The 16,878-nt window shown below is 36.8% G+C and overlaps 4 protein-coding genes across 8 annotated transcripts in view; 3 read left to right on the forward strand and 1 right to left on the reverse strand.

Annotated features, from left to right (window-relative positions):
- LOC6567609 (F-actin-monooxygenase Mical) overlaps positions 1 to 887 on the forward strand; it is a 30,131-nt gene extending 29,244 nt beyond the window's left edge. For all 4 annotated transcript variants that reach the window (XM_032739946.2, XM_032739939.2, XM_032739940.2 and 1 more), the window contains one exon: positions 43 to 887. In XM_032739946.2, coding sequence (XP_032595837.2) covers positions 43 to 48 — 6 coding nt within the window. In that variant the 3' untranslated portion in view covers positions 49 to 887. The remainder of the gene's footprint in view (positions 1 to 42) is intronic.
- A 300-nt stretch (positions 888 to 1,187) lies between these two features.
- On the forward strand, positions 1,188 to 2,549 carry LOC6567608 (dynein light chain Tctex-type protein 2B). The gene is made up of 3 exons (XM_001993971.3): positions 1,188 to 1,533; positions 1,591 to 1,888; positions 1,947 to 2,549. Exons 1-2 carry the CDS (start codon positions 1,281 to 1,283, stop codon positions 1,848 to 1,850), a joined length of 513 nt encoding a protein of 170 aa, XP_001994007.2. The 5' UTR covers positions 1,188 to 1,280; the 3' UTR covers positions 1,851 to 1,888; positions 1,947 to 2,549.
- An 84-nt stretch (positions 2,550 to 2,633) lies between these two features.
- Positions 2,634 to 6,832, reverse strand: LOC6567607. The gene is made up of 5 exons (XM_001993970.2): positions 6,140 to 6,832; positions 3,657 to 4,868; positions 3,341 to 3,348; positions 3,137 to 3,264; positions 2,634 to 2,955 (listed from the first exon to the last, which is right to left on the reverse strand). Exons 1-5 carry the CDS (start codon positions 6,602 to 6,604, stop codon positions 2,819 to 2,821), a joined length of 1,950 nt encoding a protein of 649 aa, XP_001994006.2. The 5' UTR covers positions 6,605 to 6,832; the 3' UTR covers positions 2,634 to 2,818.
- A 5,650-nt stretch (positions 6,833 to 12,482) lies between these two features.
- LOC6567606 (zinc finger protein 501) lies at positions 12,483 to 16,532 on the forward strand. 2 transcript variants are annotated; one of them, XM_032740306.2, is made up of 3 exons: positions 12,483 to 13,485; positions 14,220 to 14,720; positions 14,808 to 14,834. In XM_032740306.2, the coding sequence occupies exons 1-3, from the start codon at positions 12,864 to 12,866 to the stop codon at positions 14,816 to 14,818; spliced, it is 1,134 nt and encodes a 377-aa protein (XP_032596197.1). In that variant the 5' UTR covers positions 12,483 to 12,863; the 3' UTR covers positions 14,819 to 14,834. The 2 variants fall into 2 exon arrangements, with proteins under 2 accessions (XP_032596197.1, XP_001994005.1); XM_001993969.3 differs by lacking the exon at positions 14,808 to 14,834 and adding an exon at positions 14,934 to 16,532 and having other exon boundaries at positions 12,487 to 13,485.
- The last annotated feature ends 346 nt before the right edge of the window (positions 16,533 to 16,878 follow it).

Genomic DNA, 16,878 nt, shown 5'->3' on the forward strand with positions numbered 1-16,878 from the left:
TCATTTCATCGAATAATAATCGACTATCCTATACACTTTCAGATTTGAATAACAAATATGCCTTGGGGTTTATTGGCACACGAGGTCTGGCAAGGATTTTTACGCCTAAATACTTAAGCAGAATGTACCAAAAAAAAAAAAAAAAAAAAAAAGAAATACAAAAAATAATAAATGCAAAAAACTATAAGCAGCGGAACACAACAATAAAAATAACGATAATATGAAACGCATGAGCTGTAAGATAAACGAGCAAGAAAATAATTTATATAAACTTAGGTCGGATTGTTTTAGATATTTTTCAAGAAACGCGCAACATTATTGTATAAATAATAGAACCAAAAAACAAAAAATTTGCTAATTAATTTTAGTGTTCAGTTAGTTTGGATCACAATTTTTTAGTCTTTTAGTTTGTTGCAGCCTTAAAAACAATTTGATGTGAACCGTCTGATCTTTGTATGTTGTATTATGTTGTGTAATAAGTTAACTATGTATCGTGAATATTATGTGTAAGTGTGCAAATTGTTTCTTCCTTTGAGCAATTGTAAATGGTGTATTTGTTTATTTCTTAGATTATGTTTTCATTTATTTGTATGTGTACTTTTTATTTACATGAATAATGTACTATGTCAATCATCACCCATGCATGTAATTTGCTGCCCAACTGAAATCAAAGTGAACACAAAGATATATACACACAAATATTTTCTATATACATATGTATAAATCGAGCGTATATGACGAAAAGCGAAAGCAAAGCAAACATTGATTGTATACTAATAAAACTGATTTAAATTATTATTTATATCCTATTATCAACATATTTATCGAATTTATTATGTAATTTTCTAATTTATTTAAAAATTGAATAAAGATTTTATGAATTGTGAATAAGGGATATATTATTTATTTGAACACTCGATTTAGCAACGACACATAAAAAAACAAATAAAGAACGGTAGCAGTTTTAATTCTCATTGCCGTTCTTGTCTTTTATTATTTTTGTAAAATATGCAAAACATTTTTCATGATTTGGAAATTATACTACTGTAATTGCATTATTTGAATTAAACCGATAAACTTGTGCCGTTTGGTGCTTTTGAAAAAGAATCGATGAATCTCGTGAGTGATTGGCAATTCGATAACTGCGCGAGCTGAGTTGCCGATTAAAATTCCATCCCTAATGCGAAGCAGAGAGCACAACAAACGAGTTTGTTTTCCTTTTTTGTGTTTAATGAAACTTCACCGGTCAAACTGCAATATAAGTCCCGAATTAAACAAAAATGCCTGAAGAAAAGAAAAGCAAGAATTCGGTAAACACCGAAGGGTCAACAACAATGGAAGCGAGCGAAACAAAAACGCAGAATAAAAAAAGAACACCGCTTGCAACAGGGATCTTGGCGGATGTGGAAATGCAGGAGGAGGAACTGACGAGTCAGCCGGCGGCGTACAGCATGCGACCAGCATTTGGTGAATCCTTCCCCTTGCCCATTGTGAAAAACATAATAAATAGTGTAATGACTGACAAACTAAAAGGTTTGTAAAAATCGAACAAATTCAAACAAACAATCGTTGCTAAGCAACCAATTCTAGATAAAACATATGACAAGGATGTGGCCAAGAACTGGACGCGTGAGATTGCTGACGATGTGAATCAGCAAATAGCCTCGAATCCCAAAGTAAAGCGCTACAAGCATGTCGTGCAGGTAATGCTTGGCCAGGAGCTGGGTGCAGGATCCACCTATTTATCGCGCTGCTGTTGGGACTGCGACTGCGACACATCCGTCACCGAGGTGTTCAGCAATACGAGCCTGTTTTGTGTGTGCACAGTATTTGGAACGTATCAGTACTGATCTAGTGGATACTGTGTGCATCTGATGAAGACTATGAGGTTGAGTATTTTGTGAATTCCGAAAGTTAAAACTATAAATAAATCACTCTTATTACAGGTATATTATTAACACACTTCAAAAGAAACTAGTTGAAAGTACAGTACACACAAATGTACTGTTACCGCTCCTGGACAATGGAAAGATTCTCATTACTAAATTAAATCACATTTCGAGCATAAGTTTAATTACTTGTCCTGTTATATATATATCTACATATACGTTTATATTCTAAATACCACCAATATTTATGTGTAACCTAGACAATCTCTTATCGAACTTCTCTAATAACAACCATCATGGTGAATTTAATACGACCATTTTTGGACTTATACCTGGTTATATTTTATAAACAGGGAACAAAAATATGTTACCAGTTATAGAATAGAGAAATCATGAAGAATACAATTAATCGGTCAAAAATTTCGATTTTGCCCAATTAACCGTTTTGTTTTTAAATGTATATTTAGTTAACTTACCAAATTTGGATAAACTAGATTTTAAACTATACACCTAAGTCAGACTATCAATAATATAATTCAGTTATTGCATGGAACTCTTAATTCTATTGCCACTCAATTTGCGTCGATTTTCCTAAAACTTCGACTTCCTCTGGAATATCCTCATAAAATAAAAGCAATAAAATTATTACTTGAACTACCATTTTCCAAGTCTCAATTATTTGTGCATAACCTTAGCGATGCTCGTTAACGCCATGTATAAAACATTGTTTAGAAAAGAGTGAGCATCATTTATAAAACAAAGTATTTTTTCGTTATATACATTTGACAATTATACAACATTTGAATGTACATAGATGTTTAAGTAGTAACCCAGGAAGCGGACATTGCTCCCCAGCTTCACTTTCTGTTGCTGTCAATACGTGCTGACCTTCGTTTTGCACCAGTGCCTTTGCCTCAACAGTGGATCCCTCATTGTATGCGCACGTTGAGTGGATTGAGTATACGGCCCGACATAACCGCCACGTCCAAGTCGCGATCAATGATGAAAAACAGAAACGGATGATTAACAGAGATCTGTATGGGTTTCGTTTGGGCACCTGAGTTGCCTGAACAAAAAAAAAAAAGAAGAAAAGGAAATACATTATTGCACATTTGTCTGTTGCAGTTTCAGTTGCAGTTGCAACTGGGCCCCAACACCTCGATAGAGATCTGTTTTAATGCTTCAATGCGTCGAGGTGTGCTGCAATGTTGCAACTTGCAACTAGCAACTACATAGCTACTTCTTACGTTTAAGCTGATTGATGGGATGCGTACGAATGTTGACATCGATCGATTGCTCAATGTGCCGCACATAGACGCCTTTCTCATCAGTCATGGGTCGGAAGTCTGCGCGATTTGGCTCGAATATATCGCAGCTGTAATGAAAGGGAAAACCAGACAGTAAAAAGTCAGATAACCAAATGAAAAGGAAGAGCAATCCAGTCTGCTTACATGCCCATCTGCAAAAGAAACGGGAGAATACTTTGAATATACCAATAAAAACAAGAAAGAACATTTTTTGATATGATTATTCAGTTTGTTTTAGTTAAACTTTAGAAAAATAATATTGTTGACTATTTACGTTGGAGTTAGAGTAGCAAGATATTTAAATGAAATCATCGCTAATTCAAGAAATCAAATTTTCAAATATTTTCCCAACTACCAGTCAATTAATATAGACTGGTTTATTTACACGGATGGACAGATATATTTATGTTCATACTTAAATTTTTTATACGTAGTGTAAATATCTTCATTGAAAGCTTACATTTTGAAGATCGTTGGTGAGAAACATGGTGCCATGGAGCTTAAAATCGGGTATGATGGCCTGCACCCAACGTGGCTTTAACTGTTTGCGCATCAGTCGCAGCGTTGGTCCGAGTTTCAACGAGGCAGCAGCTGCCACAATATCCATGTGATAATCGGGCAGCAGTATCATTAGATTATATTCCGGTGTGTCCAACTCCAACTCCAGCACACTCATCTTCAAGTGCTCAAAGTACTTGTAATACAAGACCGCATTGTATACCTTAAAGGTGGTGTGCACCACCTGCTGATTGCCCAGATAAAAAACGTGGCTAATTACATCCGTATTATAGTTGGTTTTTGTCTCCGCCCCATCACTAATAAAATGCGGCTCAAAATCGTTGGTAATATGCGCAAAGGCAGCGGCGGATGGTATGGGCAGCGGGTGGGGTGGACCATGTGGTGCATGTGGATTAAATAGGGCCACAAAAAGATTCGCATCCAGTTCCTTATAGCCCAAAACGTGTCTCTTGTGGCGTGCTGTACTTGTGCTCGATTTGCGAGGATTTGCCGCAGTTGTATTAAAAACTTGTCGAGCACTGTTCGATGATTTCATCCTTCTTTGCAGTGGTGCTGCTACCTGGCGCTCCATCATTGGCATAATGGAAATTCGAGCACTTGGCAGATAGTTGGGCTTGGGCGTTATGGGGTTGGAGTGTTTGAGGGGTGCTTGGAGTTTACTGGTGGGTAATCTTGAAACGCGTGCCTTTTGAATCCTAAGAAACGGTTCTGCATCCTCTTCGGCCACAAATGCAGAGACAAGCTCAGCGGCCTCATCTTCACCTCCATCCTCAGCTGCCTCGCCAGACGTTGTTTCTGTTGCCTCAGTTGTTGTTGTCTCTGCTTCTATCGTAGTTGTTTCCTCGGTGGTTGTTGTTGTTGGTATTGTTGTTGTAACTTCAGTTGTTGTTGTGATTAACTCGGTTGTTGTTGTTGTTTCCTCGTCTTTTGGTGTAGTAGTATCCTGCATCTCCTCAGCGGTCGCATTACTGGCCACGGTGGTATTGGCCATTTGTGCATCTGTTGTAATATTCGCTGGCGTTGATGATCGCATATCGATACTTAAATCGTAGCCATAGAACATCAGTACAGTTTCGAAGTCCTTGAGAACTGTCACATTGCTCCTACTCAAGCTTAGGCCCTTTAAGGGATTATCAGACCCGAAGAAATACGTCTGAAATTATAATAAGTATAAATCAAATATGTCTTGCATTAGGGAAATTTGTAGAATTATTTTAAGAAAACACAAGTTGAAAATGTGAACAGAATGTTACTCAAATTAGTTTAGGTTTTTAAATTATTTGTATAAATTAATCAGTTACGACTACATTTTAATGAAAGTTGTATAACAAATATTATAGTTAGGCAATTTTAATGAAAGTTGTATAACAAATATTATAGTTAGGCAATCAAATTTGGTTAATAAAAACTTTATATGTTATCTTAATACATTTTAAAAATGTTTTTTTTAAATATTTTATAATCACAATGTTAGCAATTAGGTTTAAGTTTTTGTTTAAATATAGTACACAGGACTGTGAGCAAATTAATTTATATAATTTTTCGAGTCTAAAAGCTTCCGTTCCCACTTCAAACTTATCCATAACCATTCTATTATTGATACTTAGCCAAGCATATAGGTATTTACGAATATGAACTGTATTCAATAACCATATATATATATATATATATATATATACATCTATCAATTTTAAATTCTACACACATCTATCAATTATACATTCTATTTGTGCCCAAAATATTTGGCCAATCATTGCAGACTGTTTGGCTTTAAAACAAACAATAATAAGTGGGGTCAATCAACTCTAGATAGAAACAATTGATCATCGATAAATAGATCTGTCGGCATTGGCTTGGGGCACAACTACAAATGCTATCACTGTATCTGACCCAAAGCGCTTGGCGCTCAACATGGATATGACTGGTTTTTTTATCAGTCAAGTATAATCTCCGCATTACGGGAGTGGAGAGGGAAGTGGATTACAGCGCCCGCCAATGTGCTTAACGAAGCATATAAATTTTAGTTGTTTAGCTATAAGCTACACACAGAAACACATTTTCCCAAAAAATAAAGTAAAAAATAATATTTTTTTTAGTCAACAATAAAAAATAAATGTTCTACTCCTTACTGACAATCTCGAAAATATTTGAATTTCTTATATTTTCAGATCAACTTTTTGCCTTGAAACAACATGTTTCAAAAGGTGCATATCATTTTACAAAATTTACGAATCAAATTGCTTGAAAGTTTAAGCACTTGCTTTTCGTTACTCACTAATTTTTCAGCAAAACTTTTTTTTAATTTGTTTAAGTTACATTCTTTTCAAAATTCTAGTAATTCACATGTAGGTTTTCCTTTTTATAGTGGCAATCATTTTTTTTTTGAGTGTACCACGCAAAAAGAGTATTTTTAATCAGACTCACCCGCAATCGTCGATGTATGTCACGATATCCAACGCGTATGACGTCACGATTGTTGGGCAATTGCAGCACATTCCTCAGCTCCGTTGCACTCCTTCCCGAAGACCCTTCGTAGAGAGCTACCAGCACGCTGACCAGCGCCGTTGGCGAGAATGCAAAATTATTGCGATTGAGGATGGCGTGATAGTGTAGCAACCGATGTGTTAGATCATTGGTCAGATCAACCATAACCTCGCCCGGGGTTAACTGCTTAGAGGCGACCACATGTGGCAGATGCTCCAATTCCAGTGGGGTCAGCGGTGCAGGTGGCAGTGGAGGATGTGGATATCCACTGGCGCGAAATTCCTCATGATCGATTTGTATGTAGTGGGCATGGCTTGGGCGTAATAACCCAATACCCAGCCACATCCAGAGCCAGGTTGAGGTCATTATTGTTGCGACCTTGCTCAAATTTAAATAAATGCACATTGATAGTCACGTTAACTATTTTGTTTTTATCACTGACAAGCTTTAACTGAAGCATGAAATCCGTTTAGCAAAAAACTTGGCAAATTCGATTCGTGCTCATGAATTGCATTATTTTTAATATTTCTGCCGGCTAATTTTCAATCAATTAGACAAATTCAAGGTTCCGTAATTTTCCCAACTGTCACTAGAATCACTTTTCACACATTTTCGCATCCAATTTGAATCCAATTCCGAATCAGTTTCAAATCCAACCGTTTCCCGTGATTGCTGCCAGCGCACTGAAAATGTGAAACTCGCAGCAAATTGTTCAAATACGGCTAAAATATAATACCGATCGATGTGTTCGGCAGCTGGCGACGCTTTCGTGCGTGTCTTTCGGAAATATATATATATAAATTGTTTTTGATTGCCGCCCTGAACGAATAGATCACGTTAAGAGTGGATTCTTTTTGAATTGAAAGGTTGAATAAAAGCTGCCTAGAGGAAGTTTTGAGAGATTAATAAACAATGCTGGGGAAATCGTTGAATTATCGGATTAGCTTGTAAGAAATGTGTTTAACTAGATTTCAATATTATAAATTCAAATTGTAACTCGCTAGCTCCTATAACATCTAAGGTCGCCTTGCTTATGCAACCAATCAACTCGGATGTTGATTCTAATTTTGAATATATTTACTTTATGGCATCGGAAATGCCTTCATCTATCCGTTACATACTTTTGCACAACTTGAGTACAGTCTTTTAATACATTTTCAATGGCACCACGTATAAGTCCGCAACTCGCCATTTTCTAATGTTCTCGAGTTGACACACGCTTATCGCGAAAAATAGTCAATGCATTTTGTTAATCAGTTTGAAAAAGAAAAACAAGTTCCTTAATGCAATGAAATATTCCTTCAGCTTTTGCGTGGATATCCTACCTATTGGCGTTTCGTAGAGTTTCCAAATTCTACTTCGCGATTTTTGAAATATTAATGTATAATGTAAGCGACTACATCTATTTATATATATATTTAAAGTTGAGTACTTTGATAAACATATTTAAAGTTGATTACTTTGATATACATATCTATTTATATCAAAAATTGTTGTCGAAACCCATACTAATTTATATTATATATGAGGGCTTGGTCGTAGAAGACAAATCCAAAGAGTAAGCCTTAGTTTAACTTAGTAGATAAATAATAGAAAATATCGATATTTCACCTATATAATTCAAAATCAAGACTTACAGCTAAACTTCGTAGATAAATAATGATATGTATCCTACATGATTCAAAATCTGGACAAGCATCTGTAATAATGTACTTGGCATTTTTGACTTTCAATCTAAGGCATTGAATTACACACGTTGCATAATGACAGACTTTTACTTAACTAGCTTTATTCGAATCACCAGGCAAATAAATATTTTTAGTCTTTGAAATAGCCCGAATCGAACTGCATTCAATGGTCATGGGGTCATCTAAGAAACCAAATATACATATATGTCCCATGAATAAATCGTTTTATGCTTTCGATTTTATTATATTAACGGTTCAATTCAGCCATATTCGTAAGGGCTTATATGTAAATTGTAAAGGATAAGTACCTAGTCAGCAAGGAGGGAAGGTTGACTAAACCAAGGAACTTTAATTTAGTACAATTTGATGACTGATTAAACACGACTAAATATCAATTAAGTGTAACACGCTGTCATTTCTTATTTGTTTTCTCTTATCGCACAACTTTTAAGTGGATTACAGTAATCAATAAAAGTTTAGAAATTTGTAGAGCTTATGCATAAGCAACCTCTCAACAGTTAACTAGTCGCCTTTAAAATGTCCTTAGGAAAGCATTTTGTTCACGCTTGCATTTCATATATGCTTGCATTTTGTGGAATCGTAGGATTCTACATTGACGCTCGTTCGGGAAAATTAATAAAATCGCGTTTTCTGTGTTATTATCGTCGATTTTACATGCTTCTCGTGTTGGTCACTATTCCATATATAACATATACATATTCGATGATATTTCCGAAGCATATAACACAACATAAGCTTATGGATTTCATTTTCGTCACATATCCCGCAGCCCCGGCACTTTCAGTCGGAAGTTGTATCTTCTCTGCACAACGCTGGCAGCACAGAATAATTCGAATGTATGAGAATCTGAGGAAAATTGATCAGCATGGAATCACATATAACTACTGCAACACATCAGCAGAGTTCCCAAGCTTACGTCGGATTTTATGGATCAGATTATCACTACTATTCTTTAGAGTTCTAATGCAGTGGATATATATATATATCAGTGAAGGAGAATTTATTAAATTTGGTGGCAGCATTTTTCTCTTAGGAACAGTAACCAATGCAAATTATATGCTACTGTTTTCCCTTATCTGGCTTATTTGCTACAACTTCATAAAACTGCAACTGGCTTTACAATACTTATTTCGTAATAAAATGCAAGGATTGCAGAAAATGCGAAAATTGCATGATATGTTTTATGAACTCATTCGTATGATGAACGCAATAAGCACTATTTTCAAGTATCCACTGGCTTTTTATATTTTGCATCAAATTTACAACTTGTTCTTAAAAGGATTTCTCACGGTTCAGGTACTGTTTGCAAAGAATATTGAATTATTCGGTGGTGTCGTAATTTACTTCACGATGATGACGGGCCTTATTGATATATTGGATCTCTGTATGCTCGGCAGTATCGCTGAAAGAGTTAGTAAACTTAATGAGAGTACACTAAACATTATGCGATACCCATTCCCGAGTGGGGCTCAACTGGACCGAAGTGTGAGTGTAACAGGATGAATAAGTTTATATTACTCATTTGTACTCTCTTTCAGAATGAATGGTTTGCTCTGCAGCTAAAATTGCAAGAGATGAATCTTCGTAGCCTTGGTGGTCTAAAGATTAATCTTCAGTTTGTCTTGGTACTTCTAACTAACATCGTGCTTCATATTTTGTATATGGTACAAAGTGACTACAAGCTTTTGAATGCATAAAAACTGATGAAAAACCTAAAACTTATATCATTCGAATATGGCATGTAGAAACTAACAATTGTCGTAGTGTCGGATTTATCACAAATCGTAGACTACTCACAATAATTGAGAGTTTGCCAAGAATAAAGCACATTTAACATTTTTCGAAATACTTAACAAATTGATAATCAAATAAAATGAATTGTAGATTTAGTAAGATAAACTTGCTTTAAATAAATCAGAAATCTATATGTCAAAACTATTGATTTGCTTTCCCGCTGAAATAGAACGTTTGCATCTTTAAGTTATTTACAAGTAATTTCCGTTTGTTCTTTCCAATTGAAACCAGCTTCATAACTATATAATTTAAAATCGGAAATCTGGGCTTAGGGTTGACCATGTGGATTAAATAGGGGCACAAGAAGTTTCGCATCCAATTCCTTATAGCTTAAAACATATCTCTTGTGATGTGCTGTACTTACATATGTATACATATGTCCCATGAATAAATCGTTTTATGCTTTCGATTTTATTATATTAATGGTTCAATTCAGCCATATTCGTAAGGGCTTATATGTAAATTGTAAAGGATAAGTACCTAGTCAGCAAGGAGGGAAGATTGACTAAACCAAGGAACTTTAATTTAGTACAATTTGATGACTGATTAAACACGACTAAATATCAATTAAGTGTAACACGCTGTCATTTCTTAATTGTTATCTCTTATCGCACAACTTTTAAGTGGATTACAGTAATCAATAAAAGTCTAGAAATTTGTAGAGCTTATGCATAAGCAACCTCTCAACAGTTAACTAGTCGCCTTTAAAATGTCCTTAGGAAAGCATTTTGTTCACGCTTGCATTTCATATATGCTTGCATTTTGTGGAATCGTAGGATTCTACATTGACGCTCGTTCGGGAAAATTAATAAAATCGCGTTTTCTGTGTTATTATCGTCGATTTTACATGCTTCTCGTGTTGGTCACTATTCCATATCTAATATATATATATCCGATGATATTTCCGAAGCATATAACACAACATAAGCTTATGGATTTCATTTTCGTCACATATCCCGTAGCCACGGCACTTTCAGTCGGAAGTTGTGTATTCTCTACACAACGCTGGCAGCACAGAATAATTCGAATGTATGAGAATCTGAGGAAAATTGATCAGCATGGAATCACATATAACTACTGCAACACATCAGCAGAGTTCCCAAGCTTACGTCGGATTTTATGGATCAGATTATCACTACTATTCTCTAGAGTTCTAATGCAGTGGATAAATATATATATCAGTGAAGGAGAATTTATTAAATTTGGTGGATGCATTTTTCTCTTAGGAACAGTAACCAATGCAAATTATATGCTACTGTTTTCCCTTATCTGGCTTATTTGCTACAACTTCATAAAACTGCAACTGGCTTTACAATACTTATTTCGTAATAAAATGCAAGGATTGCAGAAAATGCGAAAATTGCATGATATGTTTTATGAACTCATTCGTATGATGAACGCAATAAGCACTATTTTCAAGTATCCACTGGCTTTTTATATTTTGCATCAAATTTACAACTTGTTCTTAAAAGGATTTCTCACGGTTCAGGTATTGTTTGCAAAGAATATTGAATTATTCGGTGGTGTCGTAATTTACTTCACGATGATGACGGGCCTTATTGATATATTGGATCTCTGTATGCTCGGCAGTATCGCTGAAAGAGTTAGTAAACTTAATGAGAGTACACTAAACATTATGCGATACCCATACCCGAGTGGGGCTCAACTGGACCGAAGTGTGAGTGTAACAGGATGAATAAGTTTATATTACTCATTTGTACTCTCTTTCAGAATGAATGGTTTGCTCTGCAGCTAAAATTGCAAGAGATGAATCTTCGTAGCCTTGGTGGTCTAAAGATTAATCTTCAGTTTGTCTTGGTACTTCTAACTAACATCGTGCTTCATATTTTGTATATGGTACAAAGTGACTACAAGCTTTTGAATGCATAAAAACTGATGAAAAACCTAAAACTTATATCATTCGAATATGGCATGTGGAAACTAACAATTGTCGTAGCGTCGGATTTATCACAAATCGTAGACTACTCACAATAATTGAGAGTTTGCCAAGAATAAAGCACATTTAACATTTTTCGAAATACTTAACAAATTGATAATCAAATAAAATGAATTGTAGATTTATTAAGATAAACTTGCTTTAAATAAATCAGAAATCTATATGTCAAAACTATTGATTTGCTTTCCCGCTGAAATAGAACGTTTGCATCTTTAAGTTATTTACAAGTAATTTCCGTTTGTTCTTTCCAATTGAAACCAGCTTCATAACTAGTATATATAATTTAAAATCGGAAATCTGGGCTTAGGGTTGACCATGTGGATTAAATAGGGGCACAAGAAGTTTCGCATCCAGTTCCTTATAGCTTAAAACATATCTCTTGTGATGTGCTGTACTTACATATGTTCGATTTGCGAAACACTTAACAAAATGACAATCAAACATTTCGAATTGTAAGTGTAACAAGATAAACTTGATTTAAATGTATCATAAATCTTTATTTCAGAACAACTTATTTGCTGCACTTTCATAGTTGGGCCACTTACAATTAATTCCCGGTTGGTTTTTCTAATTACAACCAGCTTTACAACAAGTAATTTTGTAATAATTTGAAACCAAAAATTGTTCAGGAATCAAATGCTGAGCGCGCGAGATATCGATAGGTAATCGATAGTTTGCATCGCTGCGTCATGGCGACCCAAAATGTGTGACAGCCCTCAGAGGGAGTCGCACTTGATGTTCCCGACATATTCGATAAATGGCAACAATACAACTCTGGACGTGCGGCAGCCCTGGAAAACCACGCCAGTCATTTTTGTTTTGATAAGGATAAAAAAGAGCGTGGCCTGAGAAAATTTGCACAAATCGCACAAAAAGCCCCACAAACAATTGCGAAAACAGTTGCAAAGTGTGTGGAATGTTGTGCCACAGAAAGTGTATACCATATTGAGCGCCACAGCGCATACGTGGATAGCGACGTGTGGCCGTTGAAGCAGCCGCGGCGGCCGAAAGGCGCAGACAACTAAAATAACAAACCGACGGGGTGCTCGTGTGTGTGCTGCAAATGGCAGGCGATTGTTTCAACACAATTGTATAACGTTGTAGAAGACAATAATAATAACAGTACACTAAATAAGTCGCAGCATATAATTTCTCTATCTCTCCTTCTCTCGAATACCAACAAAAAGCAAGGCAAGTAAATATAATGCATTTGAACCATGCGACGGCGGCGACAGCTGCGATGGCCAATTATCAGCACTATGCGCCCTCCCAGCTAGCCACGCATGGCGGCGGAGGGGGTAGCGGTTCCGGCATCGGTCCAAATGGCTTGCAACAGCCGACGACCATAGCGAGCCTGCAACAAGGTCCTTTTGCATTGCATCAATTGACCGCCGTGCAGGCCATCCAGCATCCCACCCATCAAGCCATGTTGCATCCGCAACATCCGCTGGTGCATCTGCTCGACATCTCGACGACGACAACGAACAGTGGCGGCGGCAATCATACTCCCATCTCGCCAATGAAGCAGGAAGTGCAGAGCGTCATCAGTGAGGATGAGTCTGTGGTGGATGATCCGCGCAAGAAGAAACAGTGTCACGTGTGCAAGAATAAGTTTCGGCAGTTGACGACGTTACGCAATCACATGAAAATCCATACGGACGAGCGTCCCTACAAGTGCAAGCACTGTGACAAGGCATTCCGCCAAATTTCGACGCTCACCAATCACGTGAAGATCCACACCGGCGAGAAGCCATTCACGTGCAACATTTGCGCCAAGGACTTCCGACAGCAGAGTACGCTCATCAATCACATCAAGACGCATAAGGGTAAGTGCGCGGGGGCAGGACAACAAATCGATACAGTGATCGCTCGCTAACTAGAATTCGCAGAACTTAATCTAAGCACTATTAAATAAGTACTACTATCGAATACAATACGAATTCAGTCTATTCTAAAGTTATTCAATTAAAATTTTTATGGAAAACAATAAACTTCAAATACAAATGTTTACATATAGAAAAGAACCATAAAATTAAAACAAAACATGTATCTTATCACGTTTTACCTATTTTGTATCTTTTGCTTTTAAGATCATTTGAATATGTAATCTCGAATATCCTATAAAATCATTCTAATGACATCATTAAATTCAAAATATCATAAATTTCAATCTTCCATTTATTGTAGTTCTTATGTTCCTCAACACGTTTGAAATTGTCAGGCTATAGAAATTATCAAACTTAACTTTACATTCATATCAATATCTTTTAAGTTTTGTTTTAAATTAAATCTTACAAAAAAAAAAATAAAGTAGAATCGATTTAGAGAAGAACCTAAAGGAGTATTCCAATTAGCATTTAGTTATGATACTTTTTTAATGTTCTATTATATTCTGGTATTGTAGATTGAGTTAGAAAAGCTTTAGCAATTCGCAAATTAGAATTTACTGTGGCCGCGTAATGATTAACGAGCGATCGCTGTATATATTTGTGACATATTATAAACTGATTTTAAACGAAACAACTCTTAACTCCACTATTTTAAATCCGATCCTACGTAGCGGCTGAGTCGAGCACGCCGACGTCTTTACTCAATTATCAGCCGCCGTCCTCATCCGGCAAGCATAGCCGTAAATCGCAGTCGAATCAGATGCACAATGCCTACCAGCAGCAGCATCAACAGCAGCAGCAGCGTGTACAAATCTCAAAGACTCTATACTCGGGCACGTACAGCTCGCCACAGGCGGAGGAGCTGGTGAAGCCGTATCAGTGCAGTGTGTGCAAGCGACGATTCCCACAGTTGAGTACGCTGCATAATCACGAGCGGACGCACATCGATCCCAAACCGTACAAGTGTGAGACATGCGACAAGTCCTTCAGCCAACTGGCTACATTGGCCAATCACAAAAAGATCCACACTGGCGATAAGCCGTATACGTGTTCCTACTGCCACATGCAGTTCCGTCAGCAGTCGACGCTCACCAATCACATGAAGACGCACACACATCTAGCCAGCAGCCAGCAGCAGCAGCAGCAGAACCCAACGACAGTCACAGCCACAGGTGAGCCGCTTGTGTGTTCGCCCTACAACTGAGCCGCTTTCTGTTATCACTGTGTGCATTGATCATTAACGCACTTCCCTAACGAAGCTTTTATTTAAATTTTGTACGCATGCCAACCAACCAATCAACAACCAACAACAACAACGATCAACAATCTATCTATGCAAAATCACCCCCCCAAAAAATGTTCAAAATGTTCAAAACACACAACAGTGGATCACTCAACCATGCCAGCGCCCCTTGCACCGGGCACACATCAGCTGACGAGCGGTCTACTACCGAATAACCTGCACAGCACAACGCCCAATATTCTCCAATTGGATCATCATCCGTTGCTCCACTTTCTCGATGGCAGCACAACGGTTAGCTCGGTCGTTGCATCCAATGTGGCAGCGGCGGCGGCAGCCGGTGTCAACACCAAAGTCGAACACTATCAGGCGGTGCAGAGCGGCCGGATGAGTGTGGGCAATATCAATATGCTCAAGGGTGACAATCCGGATCGGCCGTTTGGCTGTAGTGTCTGTCGTCGTTTCTTCTCACAGCAGAGCACCCTGGTTAATCACATTAAAACGCATACGGGCGAGAAGCCGTACAAGTGCAAGATCTGTGAGGTCAGTTTCCGGCAGGTGGCCACGCTCAATAATCACATGAAGATCCACACTGGTGAGAAGCCCTACAACTGTTCCTACTGTCCTAAGCAGTTTCGCCAGAAGAGTACGCTACAGAATCATCTAAGGGTGCACACGTGCTAGGTGGTTCCGTATCAGCGTCAGTCCACCAACCACCACGTCGCCTGCTCCCAGCCTGCCCGCTCCCTTCAAGCAGCCATTGAGGAATAGTGCAATATGCATTAGCACATACAGTTATACTAGATACAGAATTACAGTACGCATACATAACATAACATATTACATGCATATATACATATACATATATATATATATATATATATATATACAAAAAAATATATATATGTATATATATATTTGAATATATACTCGAAAAACGTGTTATTTACCTGCTGTGCAGAGCGCAATTGTATGTAAAAACTATATAGTAGAGCTGATCCACAATGCATGTCCAACTGTAAAATTAAGTCTAGACGTACGCGTACATACAAAACAACAAACAAAAACAACCAGCAACAACAACAACACACACAAACACACACACGTAATACAGGGTGTTTAAAACCTATACCTATACCTAAACATAAACTAAACTCTAATCTAAACCTACTTATTAGCTTCATAACTGTTGTCACCTATCTACCTTATCAAACTGTCCCCCATCCCAAAACAAAGAAAAAAAAAACAACAAAAAAAAGAGGAAGAAAGCATCATTATAGTTGCAGGACCGAGACTTTGACTCTCAGCTTCTCGTCGTGTTTAAGTGTTAAGAAGAAACGTAATATATATATATATATTCATATATATATATATTACAAAAATCTAGTTATTGCTACTATACTGTGTAATCCAATCCCAATCCCTAAATCCCTATTCCCACCACCCCGCTAAGTGTAAGGCGTAATCAGAAAAACAAAAACGGAAAACTATTTAAATAAGTGTATTCTTAGCGCATATTTAGCAGCATCTTTTACTCACACATGACTAAAAAAGAAAATAAAAAGAAAAAAAAACCGGAACGATGAACAATATCGAGTCAGTCGCGTTAATAAATCCCATAAAACCGGATTGCTTATAGAACAAAAAAATAATGAATCGTAGAGAACGGAGAGACAAAAGTCCCTATATTAAGTGAAAAATGTAAAACAGCTAAAAATGGAAAATAAAAAAAAAGTCGAGAATGACCGTAAATGTTGTAGAAAATATATAGTATATATATAAATATACATATATATGTATAAACTATTTGTAAATGTAAGCGAAAGGCAAACAAACCACAATAAAACGAATAAATGCAAAAAAAAAAATAATGAAAACCATAATACATGCATAATATTTGCAAAAGGCCTAAATGAATTACAGCCCCGTAAAGGGAATATAATGCGTACAATTCTGTGCTCAAATTCCAAGTGTCATATCTCGGGGCGAACAACCCCTAATTAGGCACAGTTAATAATTCAGACCACTCAATTAAAATCCCATCAAATGGCCGTAACTCACCCTCCGCTACAATTTTGCATAGAATAAAC

The sequence above is a fragment of the Drosophila grimshawi genome, unplaced genomic scaffold, assembly GCF_018153295.1.
Source record: "Drosophila grimshawi isolate 15287-2541.00 unplaced genomic scaffold, ASM1815329v1 contig_311, whole genome shotgun sequence".
NCBI lineage: Eukaryota > Metazoa > Arthropoda > Insecta > Diptera > Drosophilidae > Drosophila > Drosophila grimshawi.

What these genes read in the sequence shown, in the direction of transcription:
- LOC6567606 (XM_001993969.3), top strand. Translation starts at nt 12,864, where the DNA reads ATGCATTTGAACCATGCGACGGCGGCGACAGCTGCGATGGCCAATTAT. An exon ending in TCACATCAAGACGCATAAGG is followed by an intron (nt 13,486 to 14,219) that starts GTAAGTGCGCGG and finishes GATCCTACGTAG; the next exon opens with CGGCTGAGTCGAGCACGCCG. An exon ending in AACGACAGTCACAGCCACAG is followed by an intron (nt 14,721 to 14,933) that starts GTGAGCCGCTTG and finishes AACACACAACAG; the next exon opens with TGGATCACTCAACCATGCCA.
- LOC6567607 (XM_001993970.2), bottom strand. Translation starts at nt 6,604, where the DNA reads ATGTGCATTTATTTAAATTTGAGCAAGGTCGCAACAATAATGACCTCA. An exon ending in ACATACATCGACGATTGCGG is followed by an intron (nt 4,869 to 6,139) that starts GTGAGTCTGATT and finishes TTATAATTTCAG; the next exon opens with ACGTATTTCTTCGGGTCTGA. An exon ending in TCCCATCAATCAGCTTAAAC is followed by an intron (nt 2,956 to 3,136) that starts GTAAGAAGTAGC and finishes TTTTTTGTTCAG; the next exon opens with GCAACTCAGGTGCCCAAACG.
- LOC6567608 (XM_001993971.3), top strand. Translation starts at nt 1,281, where the DNA reads ATGCCTGAAGAAAAGAAAAGCAAGAATTCGGTAAACACCGAAGGGTCA. An exon ending in AATGACTGACAAACTAAAAG is followed by an intron (nt 1,534 to 1,590) that starts GTTTGTAAAAAT and finishes AACCAATTCTAG; the next exon opens with ATAAAACATATGACAAGGAT.